At 41.8% G+C, this 24,344-nt stretch overlaps 2 protein-coding genes across 2 annotated transcripts in view; one reads left to right on the plus strand and one right to left on the minus strand.

The window, feature by feature from the left end:
• The window catches only part of LOC108410916 (hepatic lectin-like), a 31,686-nt gene extending 10,852 nt beyond the window's left edge, over nt 1–20,834 (plus strand). Inside the window, exon 6 of the mRNA XM_017682233.2 lies at nt 20,775–20,834. Coding sequence (XP_017537722.2) covers nt 20,775–20,834 — 60 coding nt within the window. The remainder of the gene's footprint in view (nt 1–20,774) is intronic.
• Nucleotides 13,152–19,744, minus strand: LOC108410909 (CD209 antigen-like protein A). Its single transcript, XM_037532907.1, has 5 exons — nt 19,506–19,744; nt 19,114–19,371; nt 18,833–18,969; nt 13,495–13,601; nt 13,152–13,407 (listed from the first exon to the last, which is right to left on the minus strand). The coding sequence occupies exons 1-5, from the start codon at nt 19,663–19,665 to the stop codon at nt 13,248–13,250; spliced, it is 822 nt and encodes a 273-aa protein (XP_037388804.1). The 5' UTR covers nt 19,666–19,744; the 3' UTR covers nt 13,152–13,247.
• Nucleotides 20,835–24,344: the final 3,510 nt, after the last annotated feature.

Genomic DNA, 24,344 nt, shown 5'->3' on the forward strand with positions numbered 1-24,344 from the left:
AGAACACTAGGCCAGTTTAGTTATTCATACAACTGAAATGACCAGGCCTCTTTGGTCATGGATATTTAGCAGTGAGATAGAGGAGGTTTGATGGAAAGCAGAACGTTAAATCAGCATAACCTCTCTTATAGATTAAACGTCACCACAGGACTTTTTTTAGGAGCCAAAACTATTCTAACTTATGTTTGAAGTATTGTGGAATCAGGGCACATCTGTGTTCTATTTATTTTAAAAAAAAGAGAATCATATTTATTTTTAGGCTACTTAGTTCATAAGGAGTATTAACATTTGTTACGCTGCATTTTTCAGGGCACTCTCATTTTGAAGGGCCGGGTTAGTTTTTGTGTGTGTGGCAAGCCAGGGAGAACTAGAGTGGGAGAGCTAACAGAAAGAGCTGTAAGCTACACTGAGAGCCAGATTCCCCCCTATATTATGTTTGCTGTGCAGCGTTCTAGTAAAGCTGCACAGTAAATGCTGTCCCAAAAATGGAGAAAGAAAGCAGCAAGGCACTGCAAAGTACAGACGACCTGGGTGAGGACCTCCCGGTCTCCAGGGAATAGGAAACTCTTCAAAGATTTGTGGCATGCTGGGCGAAGGGGTGCGGTGGCACTCCCTTACACACAGATTAGCTGAAGAAACACCTGACCTACAGCTGTTGAAAGGACAATTAGGCATTGAAATTCTGTCCTCCACAGTGTCCTCACCCAACGCTGCTACCGACCCCCTAGTAGCTCTGCCAGCAAGGACCTTCTGTCTGGTGCGATATGGGCACAATCATTTGATGCTAAAAGTATGTGGACACCTGATGATCACACCCATATGACCTTCTTGGACTTCCCATTCCAAAACCATGCACATTAATATGGAGTTGGCCCACTCTTTGTAGATCTGTGCTCATTCAGTCAAAAGAGTTTTTGTAAGGTCAGGCACTGACGTTGCATGAGCGAGCCTGACGTACAATCAATGATCCATTTGATCTCAAAGGTTTTCAGAGGATTTCAGGCCACCAGAGTTCCTTCACACCAAACTCATCAAACTATATCTTTAAGGACCTTGCTTTGTGCACAGTGTCATGCTGGAACAGGAAAGGTTCTTCCCCAAACTTTTGCCAATATGTGCTTGATTTTATATCCTTGTTACAAAAGGGAGGGGTTGAAACAACTCAATAACTAGGACACATCCTGTCCACATACTTTTGGCCATATGGTGTAAATACATCTGGGCCTTTCTGTTTTATGAAACACTGTAACCACTGTAAACACTGTAAAATGGATGGATGATAGGCAGGTTAGCATCTCGCTCTCCTCTCTTACATATTACGTCCTCAAAACTAGTCTAGTCTATAAAACTCTGTGCTCCACCAGAGGGCAGTAATGAACCTGTCTCATTTCTAGACCATGTAGTAAGTTAGATCCCAGTGGACTGTACATAGTCAGAAAAAAGGGTACATTTTTCACTCAAGCTAGAAACTGCATACATGTATTGTACCTACAACAATGGTTTTAAGATCCAAGTGTGCAGCTAAAACTATTTTTTCCCCTCAAGAAAAAGGTACATATTTGTACCTTTTTCTAACCTAAACAATAAAATAAAAAGGCTAGAGATAAGAGAGGGTATATTGGGTCAATGCAACTTAATTAAGGCATAATTACTTTACCTAACTTACCCTTGAAGGTACCACTGCAGTAACACTCTAGTGTGCAGGTACATTTTGGTTTAACAAAGTACAAACAATGACAATCAAAGAAATCTTCAAAGAATCAACACTGATGTAAATCTTTTTGCTGGGCCGACTAAAAGAGTCAAGAGAGATGAGATGTATCTGTCTGCAACAGTGCAGTCTGAAGTCTCAGTCGGTCATCATGCAACATCCCAGTCTCAACAGATCTTAAAATGCAGTTATATACTTTGCCGTAGTAGCTGGCACACCTGTATCCGTGACCCTCAGAGATGGACGATCTGATGGAGGATGAATACCATTGTGCTGTTCATTCCTCATTCTTTAAAAGGCCTGAAAACTGACCATTTGTCTGGTATTCTACTGTGGACCCCGAGGAGTGCTGTAACATGCATTTGTTAGACTGTTGTAACTTAGAAGTGCACAGACTCTTCAGCATTAATGCTGCAACTGGGAAAAGTAAGAATAAAGACTAAAACAACATTGCAAACTTTTTTTTCCCCACAGGGATTGCAAGGCATAACCTAATGAGAAACAATAATAAAAAGCCTAGAGTCAGTACAAGCTGTTTAGAGTCAATACAAGCTCCAAAATAAAATTTTAATGGAGGGTGGTGCAGTGGATAACACTTCACAGCAAGAAGGGCCTGGGTTTGATTCTCCAGCTGGGCAACCAGGATCATTCCTGTGTGGAATTTGCATGTTGTTTGCAGGGGTACCTTCCAGATACTTTGGACTGTGGGAGGAAACCTAAGTCAGGTGGATGGGAGATACTAAACTGCCCTAGGTGTGTGTGTTTGTCCTGTGATGGGCTGGTGGCTTGTCCAGGGTGTTTGTTGCCTTCCACCCAATGACCGCTGTGATAGGCTGCAGCAACCCAGGAGGATATGCGGCTGAGTTTAAATATGTTCCATAACTAAAAGTACAGAAGATGTACCCGTGATGGCACCCACTCCACTGACAAGCCTTCAGCACAACCCTACAGTTAGAGGTCCTTCCACTGATCACACAAGATACTTTATATATTTCAGGTTTTATCAAGTTTAATTTAACAACAGGATCAACAGTTGAACAATTTGTTTACATGTCAATAGGAGGCCTCAAATTATCTTGAGGCAAGTTGCAAGTGTGAAGTGACTTTATTAAGGCTGAGAGAAATTAAGCTTCTATCTGCTGATCTAAGGTGGTCAACTCCCTGCATTGTTGGTTTGGCCCTTTGATTGCTGACCATATGGTCAGCAATATAACCCTCCAGGGTGGCAACCATCAAGGAGTGTTGATGTTCGCCATCCTTGCAGGGAGTCGGCACCTCTGTCCTTTTGATAGGGTAATCACCATCCCCCTGTTTAACCCCCTCTTCCTATCACCCTCATCCCCCTCGCATTCCCTTGCTTAACCCCCCTCTTCTTATCACCCTCATCCCCCTTGCTTACCCCCCCTAAAACTCCTTTTCCACACCTTTATCCTCCTCCCACAACTTCCAGTGTTTATAAGGTTCTCCTAATATATCCCTAGTCAGACTGGCTGTGATAGACTGACTGCGATCCACTAAGCTGTGCCCACATTTCCTGTGTGTCAATAAAATCAAGTCTACGCTGAAGGTCTCCTGACTTCTGATTCCTGAAAGCTGAATTTCTAACAACTTGGTGCCATGACCCGGATGGCATACTGAAACCTGCTTGGTGAGTAAACACCATTTCGAACCAAAGAGAAATTCTGGTTTTATAACACGGAGAAGTCAGTAAAGTTTTACCGGTTGTCACTGATAAAGAAACCTAGTGTTTTTTGTGGCTGTTATACCCTTTGTTTCAAGGGATGTTTTACCTGTTGTCACTGATAAAGAAACCTAGTGTTTTTTGTGGCTGTTATACCCTTTGTTTCAAGGGAAGTTTTACCTGTTGTCACTGATAAAGAAACCTAGTGTTTTTTGTGGCTGTTATACCCTTTGTTTCAAGGGATGTTTTACCTGTTGTCACTGATAAAGAAACCTAGTGTTTTTTGTGGCTGTTATACCCTTTGTTTCAAGGGAAGTTTTACCTGTTGTCACTGATAAAGAAACCTAGTGTTTTTTGTGGCTGTTATACCCTTTGTTTCAAGGGAAGTTTTACCTGTTGTCACTGATAAAGAAACCTAGTGTTTTTTGTGGCTGTTATACCCTTTGTTTCAAGGGAAGTATACTTGTTTGTTTGTTTGTTTGTTTGTTTGTTTGTTTGTTTAGTTGATTGTCTCGTCACTAGTCACCTCACCATGATTTCCAAAGGCCAAAATGCTCAGAAAAATGTTAAAGATTCCTGGAAACCTCTTAACTATAAAAAGAGCACACTAGTTAGGGGTGGGACTGAAATGCCGCAGTGGACTGACTCTGAATTTGAAATGGTAATGGAGAACATAGTCAAAAAACATGTTAATGTTAAAAACATGTTAAAAGGTCAGAGTACTTTTCTTCCAAAGGTTTTCCTACTGATAGATTGTGGTCTCCTACAGAATGCAAAACAGCTTTGGGCTATGGGATTAAGCATGATTCTGTGAAGGAATGTCTTTTTGTGCTGGAACAATACTGGGGGTATAAACTTAGGCATATGGAGGATAAGTTAGCAGAGGCTGAAGGGAAGATCCTAGAGTTGACTACTGAAAGTAAAAAGCACAAAACAGCTTCACTGAATGCCCAAAGAACATGCAAAAAACTTCAACAATCACTGACTGAGGTTGAACAGTTACATGCTAACTGCAAACCTAAGCACCACGGTCAACCAGGTCAGCCATGCTACACAGAGGCTGAAAATCCTCCAATGTTGCATGGGCTGTACCCAGACATGGACGCATTCTGCTCACTCTCTGATGAAGATTCTGAATCTACTCAGAGTAAAGTATTTCAAATGAGACCTGTAACAATCAGATCTGCTGAGGTCCTCAATAGGGGTGGTGAAGTCAAGGAAACAAGGGTACAAATTGGCCACATTCCTTTGGATGCCGCCACATTGGATAGACTGTCCAAGGAATTTAAACATCCAAGGGTAATGGGCCTTGACTTCATTGACCTTATTGAGAAAGAGAAAAACCTTTATTCATTGCATCCTAATGACGCTGTAGCAATAGCAAGCCAGGTTCTTAACATTACTGATAGCAGGAAGCTTGCCAATAAAGTGTTATATGGTTTGGGTGATAATGGCCAAGACATTAATAAAGGGTGGGAAGCTTTCAAAGAGTGGATTAGCCACAAATGTCGTAAGACCACTGATTGGGGGCAGATAAGTAACTGTAAACAGAGAAAAGTAGAATCAGCTGCAGAATATTGTGACCGGTTTGAAAGAGTTTTTCTTCGTCATTGTGGCATTGATACTTACAACAACGATAGTATTGATTGCACCACTGAGGGTCCACACTTTGGACAACTGGTTGACTCACTGCGACCAGACCTTAGACAGGCTCTAGTGACAGCTGTTCCAAACTGGCGTAAGGTTAAATGGGGTGAGCTTAAAAGTGAACTGGACAGATTGGATCTTGACCTGGAGCCAAGCCATGTTTCAGCATCTGTACATGTCCTAACAGACAAAGGCTTCAACTCAAGTCCCAATCACAGGGTCACTAACCAGAAAAATGAGTGCCATTATTGTCATAGAACTGGTCATTTTGCAAGGGATTGTCATAAGAAACAGGCAGACAATTCTAGAAGGTATCCAAAGATGAGGGAAAACACTGCTGGAAGATCCTCTGAGGGATTTCCGCAGGATGATACAATAGGGAAGTCTTTCCAGGGTCTTTCACATGACCAATTCTCTATGTTAATTAAGGCAGTGCAGGGATATACAGAGGTGTCAACGTCTCCGTCTGCCCCGGCTTTAAACTAATTTGCCCAGCCGCTTCTGCCCATCTGTGTGCCATCAGTAGAGTTTTAGAGAATCGCCTTTTTGCTGATGTACAAATTAGGGGACAGGATTTTTCATTTCTTGTAGACACAGGGGCTCAGGTTACTACACTTTCTGATGTTGTTTGTGCATCTTTAGGAGTATCATTAACAGACAGACACATCACTGCTGAGGGACTGGGTAATGCCGGAATATCCTTAACTTTATCTACACCCATAGATGTTAATCTAGGACCTAAAACCATTTCATGGCAATTTTGGGTGGGAAAGGTTGAGAATATTCTTGGGATGGATTTTCTGAGAAAATTGAACTGTTCTTTGTCTATTAATGCTGATTCGTGTGTTTGGAACATTGCCTCTTTGAAACAATCTGATTTGGCTAATCACCCTATTTGGTCAGATGATAAGGATGACTGTGACCTTTTAGAAATGGAACCAGTTGTTCTCACTGGTCATCAACCTCCTTGTACTAAACAGTATCCTATCAACAAAGAGGCCTTGCAGGGTATTAGACCAATCATAGATCAGCTTGAGAAAAGAGGTATCTTGGTCAAAACACACAGTGTATCCAACAGTCCTGTATGGCCAGTTCGCAAAGCTAATGGAACTTGGCGGCTAACAGTAGATTATAGGGTAGCTAATCAGCATATTGACAAGCTAACTCCATTGGTGGCTGACCCATCCACCATCTTTGATGGTATCCCTACAACACACAGTGTTTTTTCTGTGGTTGATATGGCTAATGGTTTTTGGTCTGTTCCATTAGCATCACAAAGCCAGCCTTGGCTTGCTTTCACTGTGGGGGATGTGCAATACCAATGGACACGGCTGCCTCAGGGTTTTCATAACAGTCCAACTATTTACCATCAAGCACTCAGAAAACACCTCTCCCAGGCTGAGCACATTTTGCAGTCCTCTGTTGTTATTCAGTATGTTGATGATGTCTTGTTGAGTAGTGAGACTGAGGAAACGCATGACAAAGACTTGAAGGCGCTTCTTGAATTTTTGGTTAGCAAGGGACACAAGGCCAGTCGTGACAAAGCTCAGTTGTGTTGTCCTGGTGTACAATATTTGGGGCAATGGGTTACCCAGGGTTCTAGAGGAATTTTGCCTGCTAGAAGCTCAGCAATTAATGCACTGTCGTTGCCAACCACAGTACACAAGTTGCGAGCTTTCTTAGGCCTCTGCAACTACTGCAGACCTTGGATAGATTCTTATGCTGCAATTTCACAACCACTATATGATCTGCTTAAAGGTAAACCTGGACAACATGACCCTCTTGTACACACAGATAACACAACCACTGCTTTTGCAAAGTTGAAATCAGCCTTGATTTCTGCACCAGCTCTTGGCCTTTGTGATTCAAACAAGCCTTTCACTGTCTTTGTGCATGAAGATTGTGGTTTTATGACGTCCTGTCTGACTCAGGAACATGGTGGTATGCAGCGTCCAGTAGCTTATCATTCAGCTAAATTAGACACGGTGGCTCATGGTATGGGTCCATGTTTAAGAGCAGTACAGGCTACATATCTGGCACTGTTAGCATTTGCGCCACGGACGCTAGAGCAAATAGTCACAGTCAAATGTCCTCATTCTGTGTCAGCCTTACTCAACAATGGCCGCGTGTTGTCAATGACAGCTTCTAGATGGGGCAACTGGCTTGCTGTTTTGACAGCTCCTAATGTGGTGATTCAGAACGCACCAATGAACAACCCTTCCTCCTTTATAATGTCCTCATTGACTGATGCTTATGAGGAAGGGGGTGATCATGATTGCATTGAATTATCCAGTTCTCATCCTGTTGTTAAAGATGTCCCTCTTGATAATCCAGATTTGATTCTTTTTACTGATGGTTCCTCAACTTACACTGATGGTCAGCGTAGATCTGGATGGGCGGTGACTGACAGTCTTCAAACTTTGGCCAGTGGTAGTTTTCCTCCTTCCTACTCAGCCCAGCAGGCTGAGTTGGTGGCCCTAACTGAAGCATGTAAACTTGCATCAGGTAAATGTGCCACAATTTTTACTGATTCAAGATATACCTTCGGTGTTGTGCATGACTTTGCACATCTGTGGAGTCATAGAGGTTTTTTCACAGCTGCTGGCACTCCAGTTAAAAATGCTGACTTAGTACATGGTCTTTTGGAAGCTGTCAAGTTACCCGCAGATCTAGCCGTCGTGAAAGTCAAAGCGCACACAGGTGGTAATTCTTTTGAAGCACAAGGCAATAGAATTGCAGATGAAGCGGCTAAAAGGGCATGTTTTTTACCACCAGCTAGTATTGCATCCCTCACTAATACAGAGTGTAATACTAATGACATTTCTTCTATTCACAAGCTACAGTCCGATTCCCCAAACTGGGAACTCTGGACATGGCTGGACTCAGGTGCAAAAATTGCTCCAGATGGTGTCTGGACCAAAGGGGGAAAATTAGTTGCACCTGAGTCACTACTCCTTTACTTAGCTACACAGATACATTCTTTAGGTCACATTGGAGTGGAAAAGATGGTAAATCAGTTTTCACATTCCTGGTGGAATCCTAAGTTCAGGGAACAGGCTAAAGCAGTTGTTCAAAATTGTGTTGCTTGTAACCAAGTCAATGTTGTTCCTCAGATGCGCAGTCCGGCTACTAAGACAGTAGCGCCTCCAGGTCCATTTCGCCATTTACAGGTAGATTACATCACACTGCCTAAATGCGAGGGAAAACAAGATGTTTTGGTCATAGTGGATAAATTTTCTCGCTGGATTGAATGTTATCCAACTTCCAAGGGCACTGCTGCACACACTGCTAAAATGTTAGTGCAGGATTTTATTCCTAGGTGGGGTCTTCCTGAGCAAATTGAGTCAGATCAAGGCACTCACTTCACTGGACAGGTAGTGCAGGCTGTCTGTAAACTCCTGAAGGTGAACTGGAAACTTCACTGTCCATACAGACCACAAGCTTCAGGACAGGTAGAGCGTGTAAACCGTGTCATCAAGGAACGACTGACTAAACTCCACAGTCAGGGTGTCAAATGGACTGCAGCCTTGCCAGCGGTACTTTGCAGTATAAGGGCAACTAGCAACAAAACAGTTGGGCTTAGTCCTTATGAAGTTGTGACAGGTAGACCAATGCTGGTTCCAGGGGTGATTGATCTCCGCAGAGCAGATGTGCATTTACTGTCAGATGCACTTCTTAATTATTGCCAAACACTATCACAAGCAGTACAGGCAGCTCAGAGTCAGGTCAATAGCGCTTGGAGCAAACCAGCTGAAGGTGGCCATACAATAATTCCAGGTCAATGGGTCATGGTGAGGAAACATGACAGACAATCTCTAGAACCCAGATGGGATGGCCCATATCAGGTTCTTTTGATTACTAACTCAGCAGTGAAATGTGAAGGAAAGAAAACATGGATTCATGTTTCTCATTGTAAGGTTGTGCCTGCTCCTCAAAAATGAATTTAAGGGCCAGTAAAAGAGGAGGTGGGTGATGTACAGAGCCTCAAGGAAGAACTATGATTTCTATTATCATGGGGGTTACCCTTGAGGTGAAGACTCCACAACACTGTATATCACCATAACAGCCTTTTCTGAGGGACAGATACTGGGGAGCTGCATGACAATCACTGAATGAAAATCTTCAGATTTTGCTGATGAACAGTTCACTGCGTATGTTCCTTTTGTGTATTCTATAGAACCACACAGCGGAGACGGTGTCCCCATCCACTCAGAACACTGCATGGACTTCTAGATGCCTTGTTGACTCTTCAAGAAACGTGCATCTCAAGAAAACCTGCGCAGCTGATTGGAGATAAGGACGAGACCTTGAGGACGACCTACCAAGCAACAGACGCTGTCAAGTTCACCAGGACAACATGAATACATCACAAATCCAAACACTGTGCATGATCATAACCATGATCTATGGTTCAAATGCATGGGATTGCACACGCATGCCCACAGAAGACCTGACGTTCCATCATGCAGAAGCAAATCATCCAAGCTCCCTGACCTGCATCCATCATAGACCAGCTCTACCTGAAGACACCATATGTTTTTGGCACTTCTGCACTAATAAAGACTTGTAGTCATAACATAATTTTGTGATTCTCCATTAAGGAGAATCAAAGGGGGAATTGAGAGAAATTAAGCTTCTATCTGCTGATCTAAGGTGGTCAACTCCCTGCATTGTTGGTTTGGCCCTTTGATTGCTGACCATATGGTCAGCAATATAACCCTCCAGGGTGGCAACCATCAAGGAGTGTTGATGTTCGCCATCCTTGCAGGGAGTCGGCACCTCTGTCCTTTTGATAGGGTAATCACCATCCCCCTGTTTAACCCCCTCTTCCTATCACCCTCATCCCCCTCGCATTCCCTTGCTTAACCCCCCTCTTCTTATCACCCTCATCCCCCTTGCTTACCCCCCCTAAAACTCCTTTTCCACACCTTTATCCTCCTCCCACAACTTCCAGTGTTTATAAGGTTCTCCTAATATATCCCTAGTCAGACTGGCTGTGATAGACTGACTGCGATCCACTAAGCTGTGCCCACATTTCCTGTGTGTCAATAAAATCAAGTCTACGCTGAAGGTCTCCTGACTTCTGATTCCTGAAAGCTGAATTTCTAACAAGGCTTATAATTAAAATACACATTGGCGTAGCAGGAGGGGGTCAACACACAGGCAGGTGGGAAAAGATGCAGATCCATAACCAAAAAAAACAAAGAGAGGATCAAAGATCAAAACCAGGGAAAGCAAACACATGAAACAGGCTCAGAAGTCAGATAGCAAGACTTTGCAAACACACAGTGGAAATGAAAGAGTTTATGTAGCAGCCTTAATGAGTCGAAAAGGAGCTGCAGGTGTGTGGAAGAGGCGGAGAGAGGGTGGAGCCAGGGAGAGTCCAAGTCAAGAGAAGAGGGAAGAGACATGACTATATATACATACACACACGTACACTTCTAAAACACTTATCATCTTCTAAACCACTGGGTTGTGGGATTATATACACATAAAAATATATATATATATATATGCAGTCAACAACTGAATTTCAAATCAAGTACAATTCAGTAAAATTACAATAATATTTATTGTTATTTCTCTTTTTAGTACATGATATGTAAAATAACTTGGTTCACTTTCGTCTCCAACTGTTGTCTCACCTCGTCCTTTCTCCATGTGTGTGTCACTCAGTCCAGTCTCAGCGCTCATGTTTTCACTACATTTACGGCATTTAGCTGACGCTCTTATCCAGAGCGACTTACAATTTGATCACTTTACACAGGTAGGCGAAGGTAGTGTTAGGAGTCTTGCCCAAGGACTCTTATTAGTGTAGTGTAGTGCTCATCATAATGAACAGATCTGACTGGCTGAATAGCGTCATGTGTGATATTTACAGTGCATGCGGTTGGTCTGCGATTTTCCCAGGGCGCTACACTGGTACCATAATGATTAGAGATCTTATGCCGATTGAAATAGCACCACTCTGACGAAATAATTCTCTGTAGTTTATTAGTTGTAGATCCTGGTCTGCATAGGACAACGTCTGGGCAGACTGCGGTTTGCCTATTAGTGACCTCTGCTTTAAAAGGTTTCAACAATACAGTTTTATTTTATGCTTATAAAAAAGTATTTCTTCCAAAAGACATTGTTCAGAGTATATTTAAAAATAAATGAAAAACTAATAACACCACACCAGTAGGTGGCAGTAAAGCTTCATGGATTACAAAGGCTCCCAACAACAACAAAATACAAATATACTTAATGTGTTAATATGCACAAAATCTATTTTAAACTTTTACACTTAAGCTTACACACTCCTACCAGACCAGTTTGATCACTGATTGAAAACTCCTGTGAATGTTGATTTGTGATAAATCTTAGCACGGCATGCTAGTCTAGCATACTAGGAGCATAACAACATTTCAAAAGCTAAGTATAGGTTAATATCAATTTTTAAAAGACAGAGGATGACTTCAAAAGAACTTTATTTGTTGCCTGTGAGCTGGGCTGGTGCAGATTCATAGTACATCCAGCTTTTTTTCCTAAGGACTAACTCACTGGACTGAACATACAATGGATGAATGTGGCATAATCAGGATTCAAACTTTTGGCACACTTTTTGTCCTTTAGTAACCCAGTTTTTGACCTGTTTTGCCCATGAAGTTCCGTCTGTGCATTTTCTCATTTAAGAGAAGTCACCATATCTCCTAGTTATTAAAACATTTTAATAATTGAGACTGTTTAATGCATGTATTACTGATTGCCAAGCCCTCTTTTTCACATAATCTCCAGTGGTAGCTACCATTCACTTGCTGTTAAGCATTCTCTTACAGATCCCAGCTACAGGGTGATTGCAGGGAAAATCGGCCCAGGTTGATACACTGTCAGAACCAGCACCTCTATAACCAGTTAGAGCACAGTGCTCATCCTTTCCATTGGGCTCCCCCTTTAACCAGAACCTGAAAGCACAAAGAAAAAAGATAATAAAAAGCCTGGAGTCAGTACTGACCATTTAGAGTCAATGCAGCTTACAAAATATAACTTTAATGTAGGGCAGCACAGTGGATAGCACCTCACAGCAAGAAGGGCCTGGGTTTGATTTCCCAACCAGGCAACCAGGATCATTAATGTGTGGAGTTTGCATGTTATCTGTGTGGCTACCTTCCACATACTCAGTTTTCCTTCCACAGTTCAAAAAGGTGAATGGGAGATACTAAACTGCCCATGGTGTGAGTATGTGTGGTCTGCCCTGTGATAGACTGGTGGCTTGTACAGGGTGTTTCCTGCCTTCCACCCAATGACTGCTGGGATTGGCTGCAGCAACCCTCCCAACCCCCAGGAGTATATGTAGCAGTCTTAATAGACCGCTGTAGTCATGCATCATACTGCAGTCCTCATTATGCCCATATTAGGAACTCCGGGTCTAAGCCCCATTTCTCTATGGCCAGAATGAGTAGAGTTTTAGAAAAGTCGCCTCTATCACACTCTGTGTTAAATAAAAATATTCAGAACCCAATCATTTTTATCTTGTGTAATTTTTCCCCCAAATACCACCAGACCCTCTGAATTACGAGGTTGTAAACAGTTATAATACTAATATTGCTAAATGCAAGCTAAAGCTACTGCGCATTAATTTGATGTTACTAAGCTACGCGAAACTAAGGCGGGCTGACAGGCTGTGCTATCTTATCAAAGTGCTCTACTGTAGCGCATAATTACAGGTAAATAATACTTGTAAATTACAGCTTCTTGTTTGAATTTTCCCATTCCACTTCAAATGGTGCAGCAGCTGGGAGCAGACATCACGAACATTAGCAAGCAAGACAAAATACTGACCTGTTAGTTCAGTGAAACAGCTAAAAGAAGTTAATGTTACTCAGCTGTTAAGCATTAATAGTGAAACCTCCGTATATCATGCCTTTCAACCCTCCATGAAGCTGAAGTCACCTCATTTTTTTCCTAAGGACTAAACCACTGGACTGCACTTACAATTGATAATTGTGACATGATCAGAACTGAAACCTTTGACATACTTGTTGTCCTTTAGTAACCCAGTTTTTGACCTGTATTGCCCATGAAGTTTTTTTCTATACATTCTCTCATTCAAAAGAAGTCACCACATCTCCCAGTTATTAAAACATTTTAATAATTGAGACCGTTTAATGCATGCATTAATGATGGCAGAGTCCTCTTTTTCAAATCATTTCCAGTAGTAACTACCATTCACTTGCTGTTAAGCATTCTCTTACAGATCCCAACTACAGGATGACTACAAGGATAATCAGCCCAGGTTGATACACTATCAGAACCAGCACCTCTATAACCAGTTATGGCACAATCCTCATTTCCTCCATAATCATTGGGCTCCCTCTCCCACCAGAACCTGAAAGCACAAAGAATCAGAACCTACAGATCTTCAAACTGAGAGCAAGACTGAATATCATGACTTATCACTTTAGTGGTCTCTTACTCAGTGGTCAGTGGGGAGCCATCCACCCATTTCCAAATCCCTTCTGTGCTCTCGTCCGTCAGACCAATCCAAGCTTCATAACCACCAAAAGTTATATTGATGAACTCCTGTAATAAATGAATACATATGAAACAGTCATTCTTTCCCTTTTTCTCTAGAGGATTTCTACACATTTTCTAAACCGCTTATCCTTCTGGGTCACAGGGGGGGCTGGAGCTTATCCCAGCAGTCATTGGGTGGAAGACAGGATACCCCATGGATATGTCACCCGTCCACTGCAGGGCAGACACACAGACATATACATTCACACCCCACGGGGCAATTAAGCATGTCCAATTGGCCTGATTGCAGGTCTTTGGGTCTGTGGGAGGGAACCCACGCAGACACAGGGAGAACATGCAAACTCCACACAGAAAGGACCCCGAACTCCCGGCCGGGAATCAAACCCAGGCCTTTCTTGCTGTGAGGCAACAGAGCTACCCACTGAGTGACTGTGCTGCCCAGGATTTCCACAGCTTTAGAAAATAATGTTTGTATTCCATGATAAGTGTTTTTATATAATGCAGACCATTCTTTTTTAGACCCCCTGAGATGAAGATTTGACCAACAGTATATGGACACCCTTCCTAATTATTAAGTTCAGGTGTTTCAGTCACACCGATTTCTATATACTTATAAAGTTATCCTTTGTAAATTGGCCTGTAAATAATTTTGATTTAGCACAATGTCAGCAACAATAAAATCATTTTATATTAGGCCTAGATACATATTTTTTTTCCTCAGTTGTTTATAATATTTATATTAGTTCATATTCCAAGGTTAAAGGCTGTGGGCATTTAAAATGAATTTGAAGAGCTCACTGACCTTATCAAGCGAGTGAACAGATACAGAACAGATATATTTCCAAAAGTATTTGCTCGTCTGCCTTCACATGCATTTGAACTTCAGTGACATCCCATTCTTAATATATAGGGTTTAATATGATGTCAGCCCACCCTTTGCAGCTATAACAGCTTCAACTCTTCTGGGAAGGCTCTCCACAAGGGTTAGGAGTGTGTTTATGGGAAGTTTTGACCATTCTTCTAGAAGCGCATTTGTGAGGTCAGACACTGATGTTGGACGAGAAGGCCTGGCTCACAGTCTCCACTCTAATTCATCCCAAAGGTGCTTGGGTTGGGTTGAGGTCAGGACTCTGTGCAGGCCAGTCAAGTTCTTCCACACCAAACTCGCTCATCCATGTCTTTATGGACCTGCTTTGTGCACTGGTGCGCAGTCATGTTGGAACAGGAAGGGGCCATCCCCAAACTGTTCCCACAAAGTTGGGAGTATGAAATTGTCCAAAATCTCTTGGTCTGCTGAAGCATTAAGAATTTCTGTCACTGTAACAAAGGGGCCGAGCCCAACTCCTGAAAAACAATCCCACACCATAATCCCCCCTCCACCAAACTTTACACTTGGCACAATGCAGTCAGACAAGTACCGTTCTCCTGGCAACCGCCAAACCCAGACTCGTCCATCGGATTGTCAGATGGAGAAGCGTGATTAGTCACTCCAGAGAACACGTCTCCACTGCTCTAGAGTCCAGTGGCGGCGCTTTATACCACAGCATTTGACGGTTTGCATTGCGCTTGGTGATGTAAGGCTTGGATGCAGCTGCTCGGCCATGGAAACCCATTCCATGAAGCTCTCTATGCTGTTCTTGAGCTGATCTGAAGGCCACATGAAATTTGGAGGTCTGTAGTGATTGACTCTGCAGAAAGTTGGCGACCTCTGCGTACTATGCGCCTCAGCATTCGCTGACCCTGCTCTGTCATTTTACGTGGCTGAGTGGCTGTCATTCTCAATCGCTTCCACTTTGTTAGATTACCACTGACAGTTGGCTGTGGAATATTTAATAGTGAGGAAATTTTACGACTGGACTTTTGGCAATAGAGTGTATATATTTCCTACTTGAGATGGCTCACCACAGAGATTCAAATTGCTTCAAGCACTGCGTCTCCTGGCCATATTGTGCTGTACTGCATCGGTGCAGACTTGATTGTTTTCAGGTGTGAAATAACGCAGCAGGACATGATGGCACAATACCGACATAAACACAGGACCTACCAGTGTCTAGTCTGATGAATGAATCTGGGTTTTGCGGATGGCAGGAGAACGCTATGTACCGGGATGCATAGCACCAACAGTAGAGTTTGGTGGAGGAGGGATAAAGGTCTGAGACTGCTCCAGGATTTGGGCTTAATGTCTTAGGTCAAGTGAAGTATAAACAACATATATTGACATTTTTGACAATTATATGCTTTACACTTTGTGGCAACAGTTTGTGGAAAGCTCTTCCTGTTCCAAGATGGCTTAGCTTGATGAGTTTGGTTGGGAGGAACTCCAGTTGCCTCCACAGAGCACTGACCTCAACCCCACAGAACACCTATGGGCTGAATTGGAGCACCGATTGTGAGCCAGGCTTTCTTGTCAAGCATCATTGCCTGACAAATGCTTCTTTGACTGAAGGGGCACTAGTGCTGTCAAAAATATTGATATTAATACACATCAATTCTAAAAATTTGAAACAGTTAAACACACTTTCCTACTGGCTCTTTCAATAGATGCACATACACTTTCTTGTCAAGAAAGAAAGCACTAGGATTGCTGTCTAGACATACTTTGACTTCACCACAAGCCAAAGGACATGAGCAAGCTGATACGCAAAGGTGCTACAAACAGAACAAACCATGTGAACACATCCAGACCAGCAAACACCTGAATGCACCCAATGTTTCTTAAAAAAGAAAGCCTGAGGTTATTACGGTTTTTGATACATATAGTATTGCTGTTTGTTCTCTCATGCCAGTCTGCACTTCCTCACTTTAGTTTTGTGCTGAAAAGACTAACACAAGGCTCACATATAACACTGAGTTTGTGTTGGTGTTTCATACAAAAGCATTTGATGTGAACTGTAATTGTTAAGAAAACAAAGTTAATATACATTTTTTGGCCATTATTTGAATATTTGTTTTAAGCTATCAGGCCTGAACAATGTAATGTAAAACACATCCATTTAAAATCAGACAGCTGAGATGTATAAAGATAAAGAAAAACAACACAGCAAACTAACTAAAGCCAAAAACTTTCCATGGAAGACATGACAAATGTTTATGTCAAATTTCAGCCTTTGTACCAAATAGGTAGAAAACTGACAATGGTGGTGCTGTTTTCGTCTTAGGGTGGGTAGATAACAACGTACTCAGTGGGACGGAATCACACTTTTAAACGTCCACAGTCACATAACCACAACATAAGCTTCCAGTTCAAACACTGGTGCTGATAACTGACTGAACTCAGTTACTGAATAGCAACAGTTGCTATGTAGTAATTGGCCATGGTACAGTGACAGCACTCAAAGAAAACAAATTACTTTATCTTAAAAAAATCAGCTCAATAGATATTCTTCCCCCATTTGGTCGGGTAGGCTAGTGATCAATCTGTGTAGGCCCAGCCCCACCCAGCTCTACCAAAGGCTATGTCTCTGGTTCTCCTCGCTTCCTTTTCAACATCAACCCCTTCATGTAGTATGAGTCTGGGAGTCCCCCAATGTCTGTACTCAAGCCATTTTGTCCTTTCAACAAAATCATACCAGTGTGCCACATCTTATGTTGATTTTACCATTTTGGCTGTAAATGTGTCTCAGTATGCTCACGCAGACTTACTTTGGTCTGCTTTAAGCTTTCGCTCAGTTATAGCCACTTTTCTCACATAACCAGCAAGAACCTTTTGCTCAAAATCAGAAGTTTCTTGTAAAATGTCTCTCAATATTTTTTATGAGGCTGAAGCTTCTCACTTGCCAGCTTCTTGTTCAAATGTTCCTGCTGCATGAGATGCCAGAATGTAACTGTTGCACCAGGTGGAATGGGAAAATCCGAACAGGAAGCTGGCTTTAGCTCCATGACTTTAGTGGTTTACAGTTTCTCGTTGCAAAGTAAACACATCAGGAAACCAGCTACAGCGCTTATAAGTGCAAATAAGTCCATTTATCTCCGAATCATCAATGATCATCTTAAATCTTAATTTTTTTGTTAGCCACTAGCAAACTTTTGTCTGCATTGACTGCGCTGACCAGTAGTCAGCATGCCAACCTTCAGGGTTAAAGGTTGATGTACAAGCAGTTAGGTTACACTAAGTCCAGCTGTTGCTACAACTGTGTTAGAACGACCAACAGAGCTTTATTTTTCTGCAAAAAAAATTATTATTTTATTTTTGCCTAAAATGCTAATTCTGCTCTGGAGCCATAACAAGGCAGTACAAAGTCACAAGTGGCCCTGGTGCTGCGGCTGCTGACCCCTATATTAGCCCTTTTCAATATAGATATCTTTGTCTTTAACCGGCTTTCTTAACAGGCCATTTTCGAATCAAATTTTCTCAGAACATTCCATAACATGTTGTCCTTACTTCTATGCTTTTACATGCTTCAAAGGTTCAGTCTACCTATTAGTCACTCGCTCACAGCACTCGGCGGCCCCACTCTGAGTTTGTGTGGTCTATCGCTTCGTGGCTTCGCATCCTATGACAGTGCCACGTTTAAAGCCAGCATGGGTCCTGTGTGGAGGTCAATTGGCGATCTGTCCAGGATGTATCCTGCCTTCTGCCCCATGAACGCTGGGATAGGCTCCAGCACCCCACGAACCAGAAGGATAAGCGGTTTAGAAAATGCATGTGTGTGAATCCACCATAACCATTCACTCCGTTTATTAAAATCAAAACATCCCAGTGGAAATAACTTTATTCTCTATAACACTATACCCATCTTTCTCCTGTCATTTGCCTGTATAAGTCCACTGCTTGTAATTGATAGAGGACTGAACTAACTTCTTTGTTTATGCTGTCTTCACCTTTGTCATGTGCGCTGTCCATTCTAGCATTTAGCAAGTTGCCCACTCTTCTGGGTGGCCTTTTCTTCGCCAGCCTCTTATAACATTTGCTTTTTCCATCAGAATTTAAGAGTGCTGGAAACAGAATCTTACCACGGTTTTGCTAGTAGGTTTTCAGGCCTTCTCTGTTACCTTCTACCATTTCTGACACAGTGCTCAGTTAATCTAAATGGGAGTACTGTGTGTGAAACCAGGCAGGAGTTTTCCATTTTCAGCATGAAATTCATTCAATTGCATGAAATCTGTGAAGTTAAGGACTGGAAATTGTAAAGTGCCATTAGTCTGCCATCAAATGCTAATGAAGACCATCGATTTTCCTGGGCTTGATACATTTGAATAAATATGGTTTTCTTTCCCATTCCACAATTCACCACCGATCTTAGGGATGAGAAAACTCTGGTCTTTCTCTCACTCACCTGTTCTTCTCTGCTGTTTATGATCAGCAGGTCTGCTCCTCTCTGTCTGCAGTCCTGTCTGCTCTCGCTCCAGCTCTTCTTATCAGCAGAGATGTAGTATATATGAGAGCTGAAGTATCTCCATCCCTGTTTGATGGCTATTTGATTTGTAATAGAAGACAAAATCAGCCAGAGTGAAGGATCAGTTATTTGTGTCGGTGCGTTTATTCAAGCTCAATGCTATGAAACAACTTGTTCAGTGCTCTGTGCTTCTGGAATTGCACTAATTTACTGAAACTCACCTATTTCAAGCAGCTTCTTCTGGAGGCCATCTCTGTCCTTCTCTATCTGGTCTCTCTCTATAGTCAGGTTGGTGTAACTTGTCTGTAACTGGTCTCTCTCTATAGTCAGGTTGGTGTAACTGGACTGTAACTGGTCTCTCTCTGTGGTGAACTTGACCCACAGCACTGCGATGGCAGCCAGGAGGAGAACACACAGCAGCCCCAGACACACTGCAGTCAGTCTGTAGCATCTAATTCCTGTCACATGCATTCCTGAAACTATAAATAAATACATACAACTTTCTTTTAATGATATATAGTTGTTGTTTTTTTTTTTTTTAGATCTTTCATAAAAGGATATCAATGCAACCTGTGTTAGAAAAGACATTAGCAGTAACTGTTTGTACGTGTACCTGAGGTCATGGTTGCTTTATGGCTTCTGGTCACATTAGTCTCCAGGACGTCTTCATTCGCATAGATATCTTCGTATGAATTCTTGCTTGCATTTGAATCAGTAGATCCGCCATCTGCTGTAATTCCTGAATTTGCATACACATTATCGCTCATCTCCATTTCCAAAATGATGTTGAAAAAAGTGGAATAACAACACGGATTTCAGCGTTGATGATAACTATCACAAAGAACTGTTATAGCATGGCTCCAGCTTTGAAAGTGACTCTTCGTGTTTGTGGTATTGAGCAATATGTGCTGCTCTCAGGACAGGAAGTTGAGGTGAGAAATCAAGCCATGCAGCACTTTCAGAAGCACAGCTCTCCTTGATGGGCCTGCAGAAACAATTTGTTGACCCTAGCATACACTGGTTGAATGTGTTCTTCAAGCAAGAAGTTTGAATATAGTTCCTCTGATAGTCTGTATATCAGTTTGGGCGAGAAGGGAGCGTTTGGCTTATCATACAAATGTTTATTTCACTCATATCCATAATAAATTCACACTGAAGTTTGTTGTATTTCTGATAGTCATTATTTAGCACTGTACTGCAGTGTGAGGCTCACTGTTAGCACGCTCTATCAAAACCACACAGAAAAGGAAGTTGAAGCCCACAGGATGCATCTGAGCTGTGTATGAAGGTGAAAATATATCCCACCACACTCTCTCTCTCTCTCTCTCTCTCTCTCTCTCTCTCACACACACACACACACACACGCATGCACAAAAACTAAAATAAAAATACACTTCACACCACCAACATCACAACATATGCAACTTTGATAAATCAGCCAAACAATATAAACTATTTAGGTATTATTTGGCTTCTAATTCTGCAAACTTGTGCAATTTATGACATAAAAAAACTGGAGGTGAGTCCACATGGTGAAAACAAAGGAATAAAGCAATAAGCCACTAGAGACAAATCAATAGCAACACTTAGGCCCAATCCCATTTCACCCCTTGCCCGGGCCAGAGGTGTCAAATCCAGGTTCAGAAAGTAAAAATCCTACCCAGGATTTTGTTCCAACAGGCTGGACAGCTCTGCTGGTGGTGTGATCTAACTAGAGAAGCCAGCCAGTTGGAACAAAATCCTGGGAAGGATTTTTACTTTCTGGACCTGAATTTGACACCTCTGCCAGCACTTAGCCCTACCCCTCTGTTTTGCGCGTTCATGTGTAGTGGTAGGGTTGTCCTGATTATTGTTGAGATGGAGGGGTAGTGTGAAGTGTTAGGGCTACATGGCCCTTCAAACAGAGATTTTTCAGAGGCTCACTACAAACGGACTGTTATGAGAAAATTCCCAGAATGCCCTGCAAATCATCTGCAAGGATGGTTGCACAAGCCAAAAGACACATAAATGTAAGTATTTCTCTGTTAAATAGCTGTTGTATGGTAAGAACCGTTGTAATAATGTTTTATGCTAGTAATACGCTGATGTCTCGTGCAGCATTTATGTTCTGGTACCAGAGGTTGCTACACCATTTAAGGTGGAACGGGAAAATTAGATCACAAAGCTGGCGATTAAAAAGCTCGGCTTCATATCACCAAATTCTTGGAGGCGATAATAAATAATTGTCATCCCACCCTTTGAAGGCATATTATGCCCTAAATGTATTTAAGCAGTGAGGAGCTGAACTTTCCCCTCCTCTGCTGTCACTGCAGGCTGGCAGGGTCGCCTACAGAGCAGCGCTAGTAGCTGTTAATTAAGTGATGTAGATTTTTGTTTGTGCGACTCGTTTGATTGATTGATGTATAAAACTGAAGTTGTGAATGAATTGTGAGTGCCCATGCTTTCCAGTCTCCTTTGTTTGTATACATAAAAGTCACTGACAGCAACCGATGATGTATCCGGTTCTTGAAGGGTTATCCCATTTCATAGGGGGAAGATTTCAACCACTACCCGAAACTCAGTTTCAAGGGGGAGGGTTACAATCGAAAACAAGGGTAGGGGTAAAAATAAGAAATGGGACTGGGCCTTAAACCCACACAACAACATGAGGACCACATCAGTTAAATGAGATGTAAACAAGAAAGTCTATGAAAAACAATACCAACAAACTTAAAACCTAAAGCATCAGGCAGCCTCGGCTAAAGCATACTGCCATAGCAGGCATTAGAAATGTTTATGTATATCTTACCTTTGATGATTCGTGCAGTTACTTTAACATTTTGACACAGCCTGATTTAACAGTTTTAGTAAAACATCATTTGCACCAAATTCACAAAGCACTTCCAGCAATGACTCAACAAGATTTTGTAACTTTTTGGATACTTTGGAGACTTTGGATATTTGGCTAAGTTCATGTTGGATGGTTTTAGGTGCTTTGTATTAATTGGAGGGCTAAGGAAATAAGGCAGGTCTTTGGGACTGGTCCACTGGAATACCACACTATGTGGATTTCGAAAGATGTCAATGGATTTCGAAAGATGGTCACAGTACCACACCAAAATTTCATTCTTTTAAAAAAATACAAAAAAGTAAAAAAAATGTCTCTCAATTTGATTGGGTAGGCTTGTTCCCTGACCTTACGTGTATGGGAGGACCAGTACAGTGGTCTTTTACCCAGTGGTCAGTGCTGAGCTGTCCACCTATTTCCAGATCCCCTCTTTGTCACAGTCATTGAGACCACTATAAGCCTTCTGAGCTCTTCTCAACATCAAGAAAGTCCTGTTGAATTATGAAGTCCGTCAAACTGTCTGACAGCTTGATAATCCCACACAAGTCATTGGTGCAGAACTGTCAGTGTGGTTAAAAGTGCAGTATGACTCACTGTGAACTATGAAAAAAACAAAAACTCATGTGGCTAAACATTGTGGTCAGCCATTTGGACAAAGGTGTCATGTCATTTACATCCAAATTGATTGCACTGTCTAGGAATTACAATCATTTTTATACACTTTTTAAAAATACTCTCTTTTATTGTAAGCTAAGCGCCATTTCTTTGACTAATCAAACAATGATCAAAGGACCACTATGAACAATATAGCAGTTACAGGGCTTTTCTTCATTGTACAACGGACAGAAAAAAAGGACAAAAAGGACAGAAAACAGTATTTTACTGGATTTTAAAAAGCCGTTGTTGGTGTCAGTGTAGTATGTAAACATTACTAAAATTTAAAAACATGCTACGTTTAAAAACATACTGTTCACTCTTCAGTCCCAATGGTCCATATATGTAAACTCAGCTCCAAAAATAGGTCATTGTTAATCAATTTAAAGATTTTTATGATATCATGAAATAACAACACATTCTAGATACCCTCCTATTCATCCTACAGCAGTTCTGCTCTGTCCACTCACACTGGACTTTTTCTGCCTGGGCTGCTTGTCTGGATCAGCAGGAGATTTACATACACTATATGGACAAAAATATTGGGACACCTACACATTACACCTACAGGAGCATTTATGATATACCTTTCTAAATCCACAGGCACTGATATGGAGTTTGTCCCCCCCTTTGCAGCTACAACAGCTTCCACTCTTCTGATTTTATAAGATTCTGGAATGTCTCTATTTGGAATTTTTGCCCATTCATCCAGAAGAGCATTTGTAAGGTTAGACACTGATGTTGGACGAGAGGGCGATTTCCCCTCACGTGGAACTAAGAGGTCTAGGCCAACCCCCGAAAAAAACCTCACATCTTTATCCCTCCTCCACCAAACTTTACAGTTGGCACAATGCAGTCAGGTAATGTTCTCCTTTCATTCATCAAACCTAGACTCATCCATCAGAGTGACAGATAGAGAAGCGGGATTCATCACTCCACAGAACACATTCCCACTGCACCACCATGGAGTGCACCACTACAGTACACTTTGTGGCTAGGTTGTTGCTCCTGGCTGCTTCCTTTTCATAGTAATAGCACTCACAGTTGACAGGGGCAGATCTAGCAAGACAGAAATGTCTCAAACTAACATGTGGCAGAGGCGGCGTCCTATAACAGTGCAAGTTTTAAAGTCATAGAGCTCATCATTGCAACCCATTCTACTGCCAGTGTTTGTCGATCTGTTTAATATTATCCACCTGTTAGCAATGGGTGTGGCTGAAACACCTGAACTCAATGATTAGGAGGTGTGTTCCAATGCTTTTGTCTATATAGTGCATATGTCTTAAACGCACACACGTCAATTGGGTGGAAGGCAGGATACACTCTGGACAAGTCACAATACCAAACAGTTATTGTTTAAATTAAATTTGAATGCTGCACTCACATGCTGGTAAGAGACAGCAGTGGTATTGGCAGTAGTATTCCACTTTTCTAAATGGAGCCACTACATTAAATCACACAAATATTGTAAGTGGACCTCAGGATAAAAGTAAAACTAACATACAAATAGTAGAATATAGGCCTTTTAACCCTCTCTCAGCATCAGTTCCACTTCCAGTAGTCATTTCATGTATGGCTGCAACAGTCGGTGACAGTTTGGTACCTTTTTTACTGAAAGTTTACATTTGATGCCTGAAGATTAAGGAGTCAGTAAGGTTTCTAGGCAACTTCACCACTTAGGGGTTTAGAAGCATAAGGAAAACTAATGTCATTAATACTAATAAATACAGGAAACATTCTTCTTAAAGAACAGCAAATTCTTCATGTGTGCAGTGAGCAAGTTCAATGCAGTGACACAGCATAATATGGCCAGTCATACCAAGGAATTAGCTCTAGCACAACATCAATAAATAGCACATTAACTCCACTGCTAAAACTGTCAATATTGAAGAGTCAAAGAAAATCACTGTGTGAGCAGCAGTAAAAGTATAAATATAGCGAATAAGATTAAATTCTCAGTATAAAAATGTA

Source organism: Pygocentrus nattereri, chromosome 22 (genome assembly GCF_015220715.1).
Source record: "Pygocentrus nattereri isolate fPygNat1 chromosome 22, fPygNat1.pri, whole genome shotgun sequence".
Lineage (NCBI taxonomy): Eukaryota > Metazoa > Chordata > Actinopteri > Characiformes > Serrasalmidae > Pygocentrus > Pygocentrus nattereri.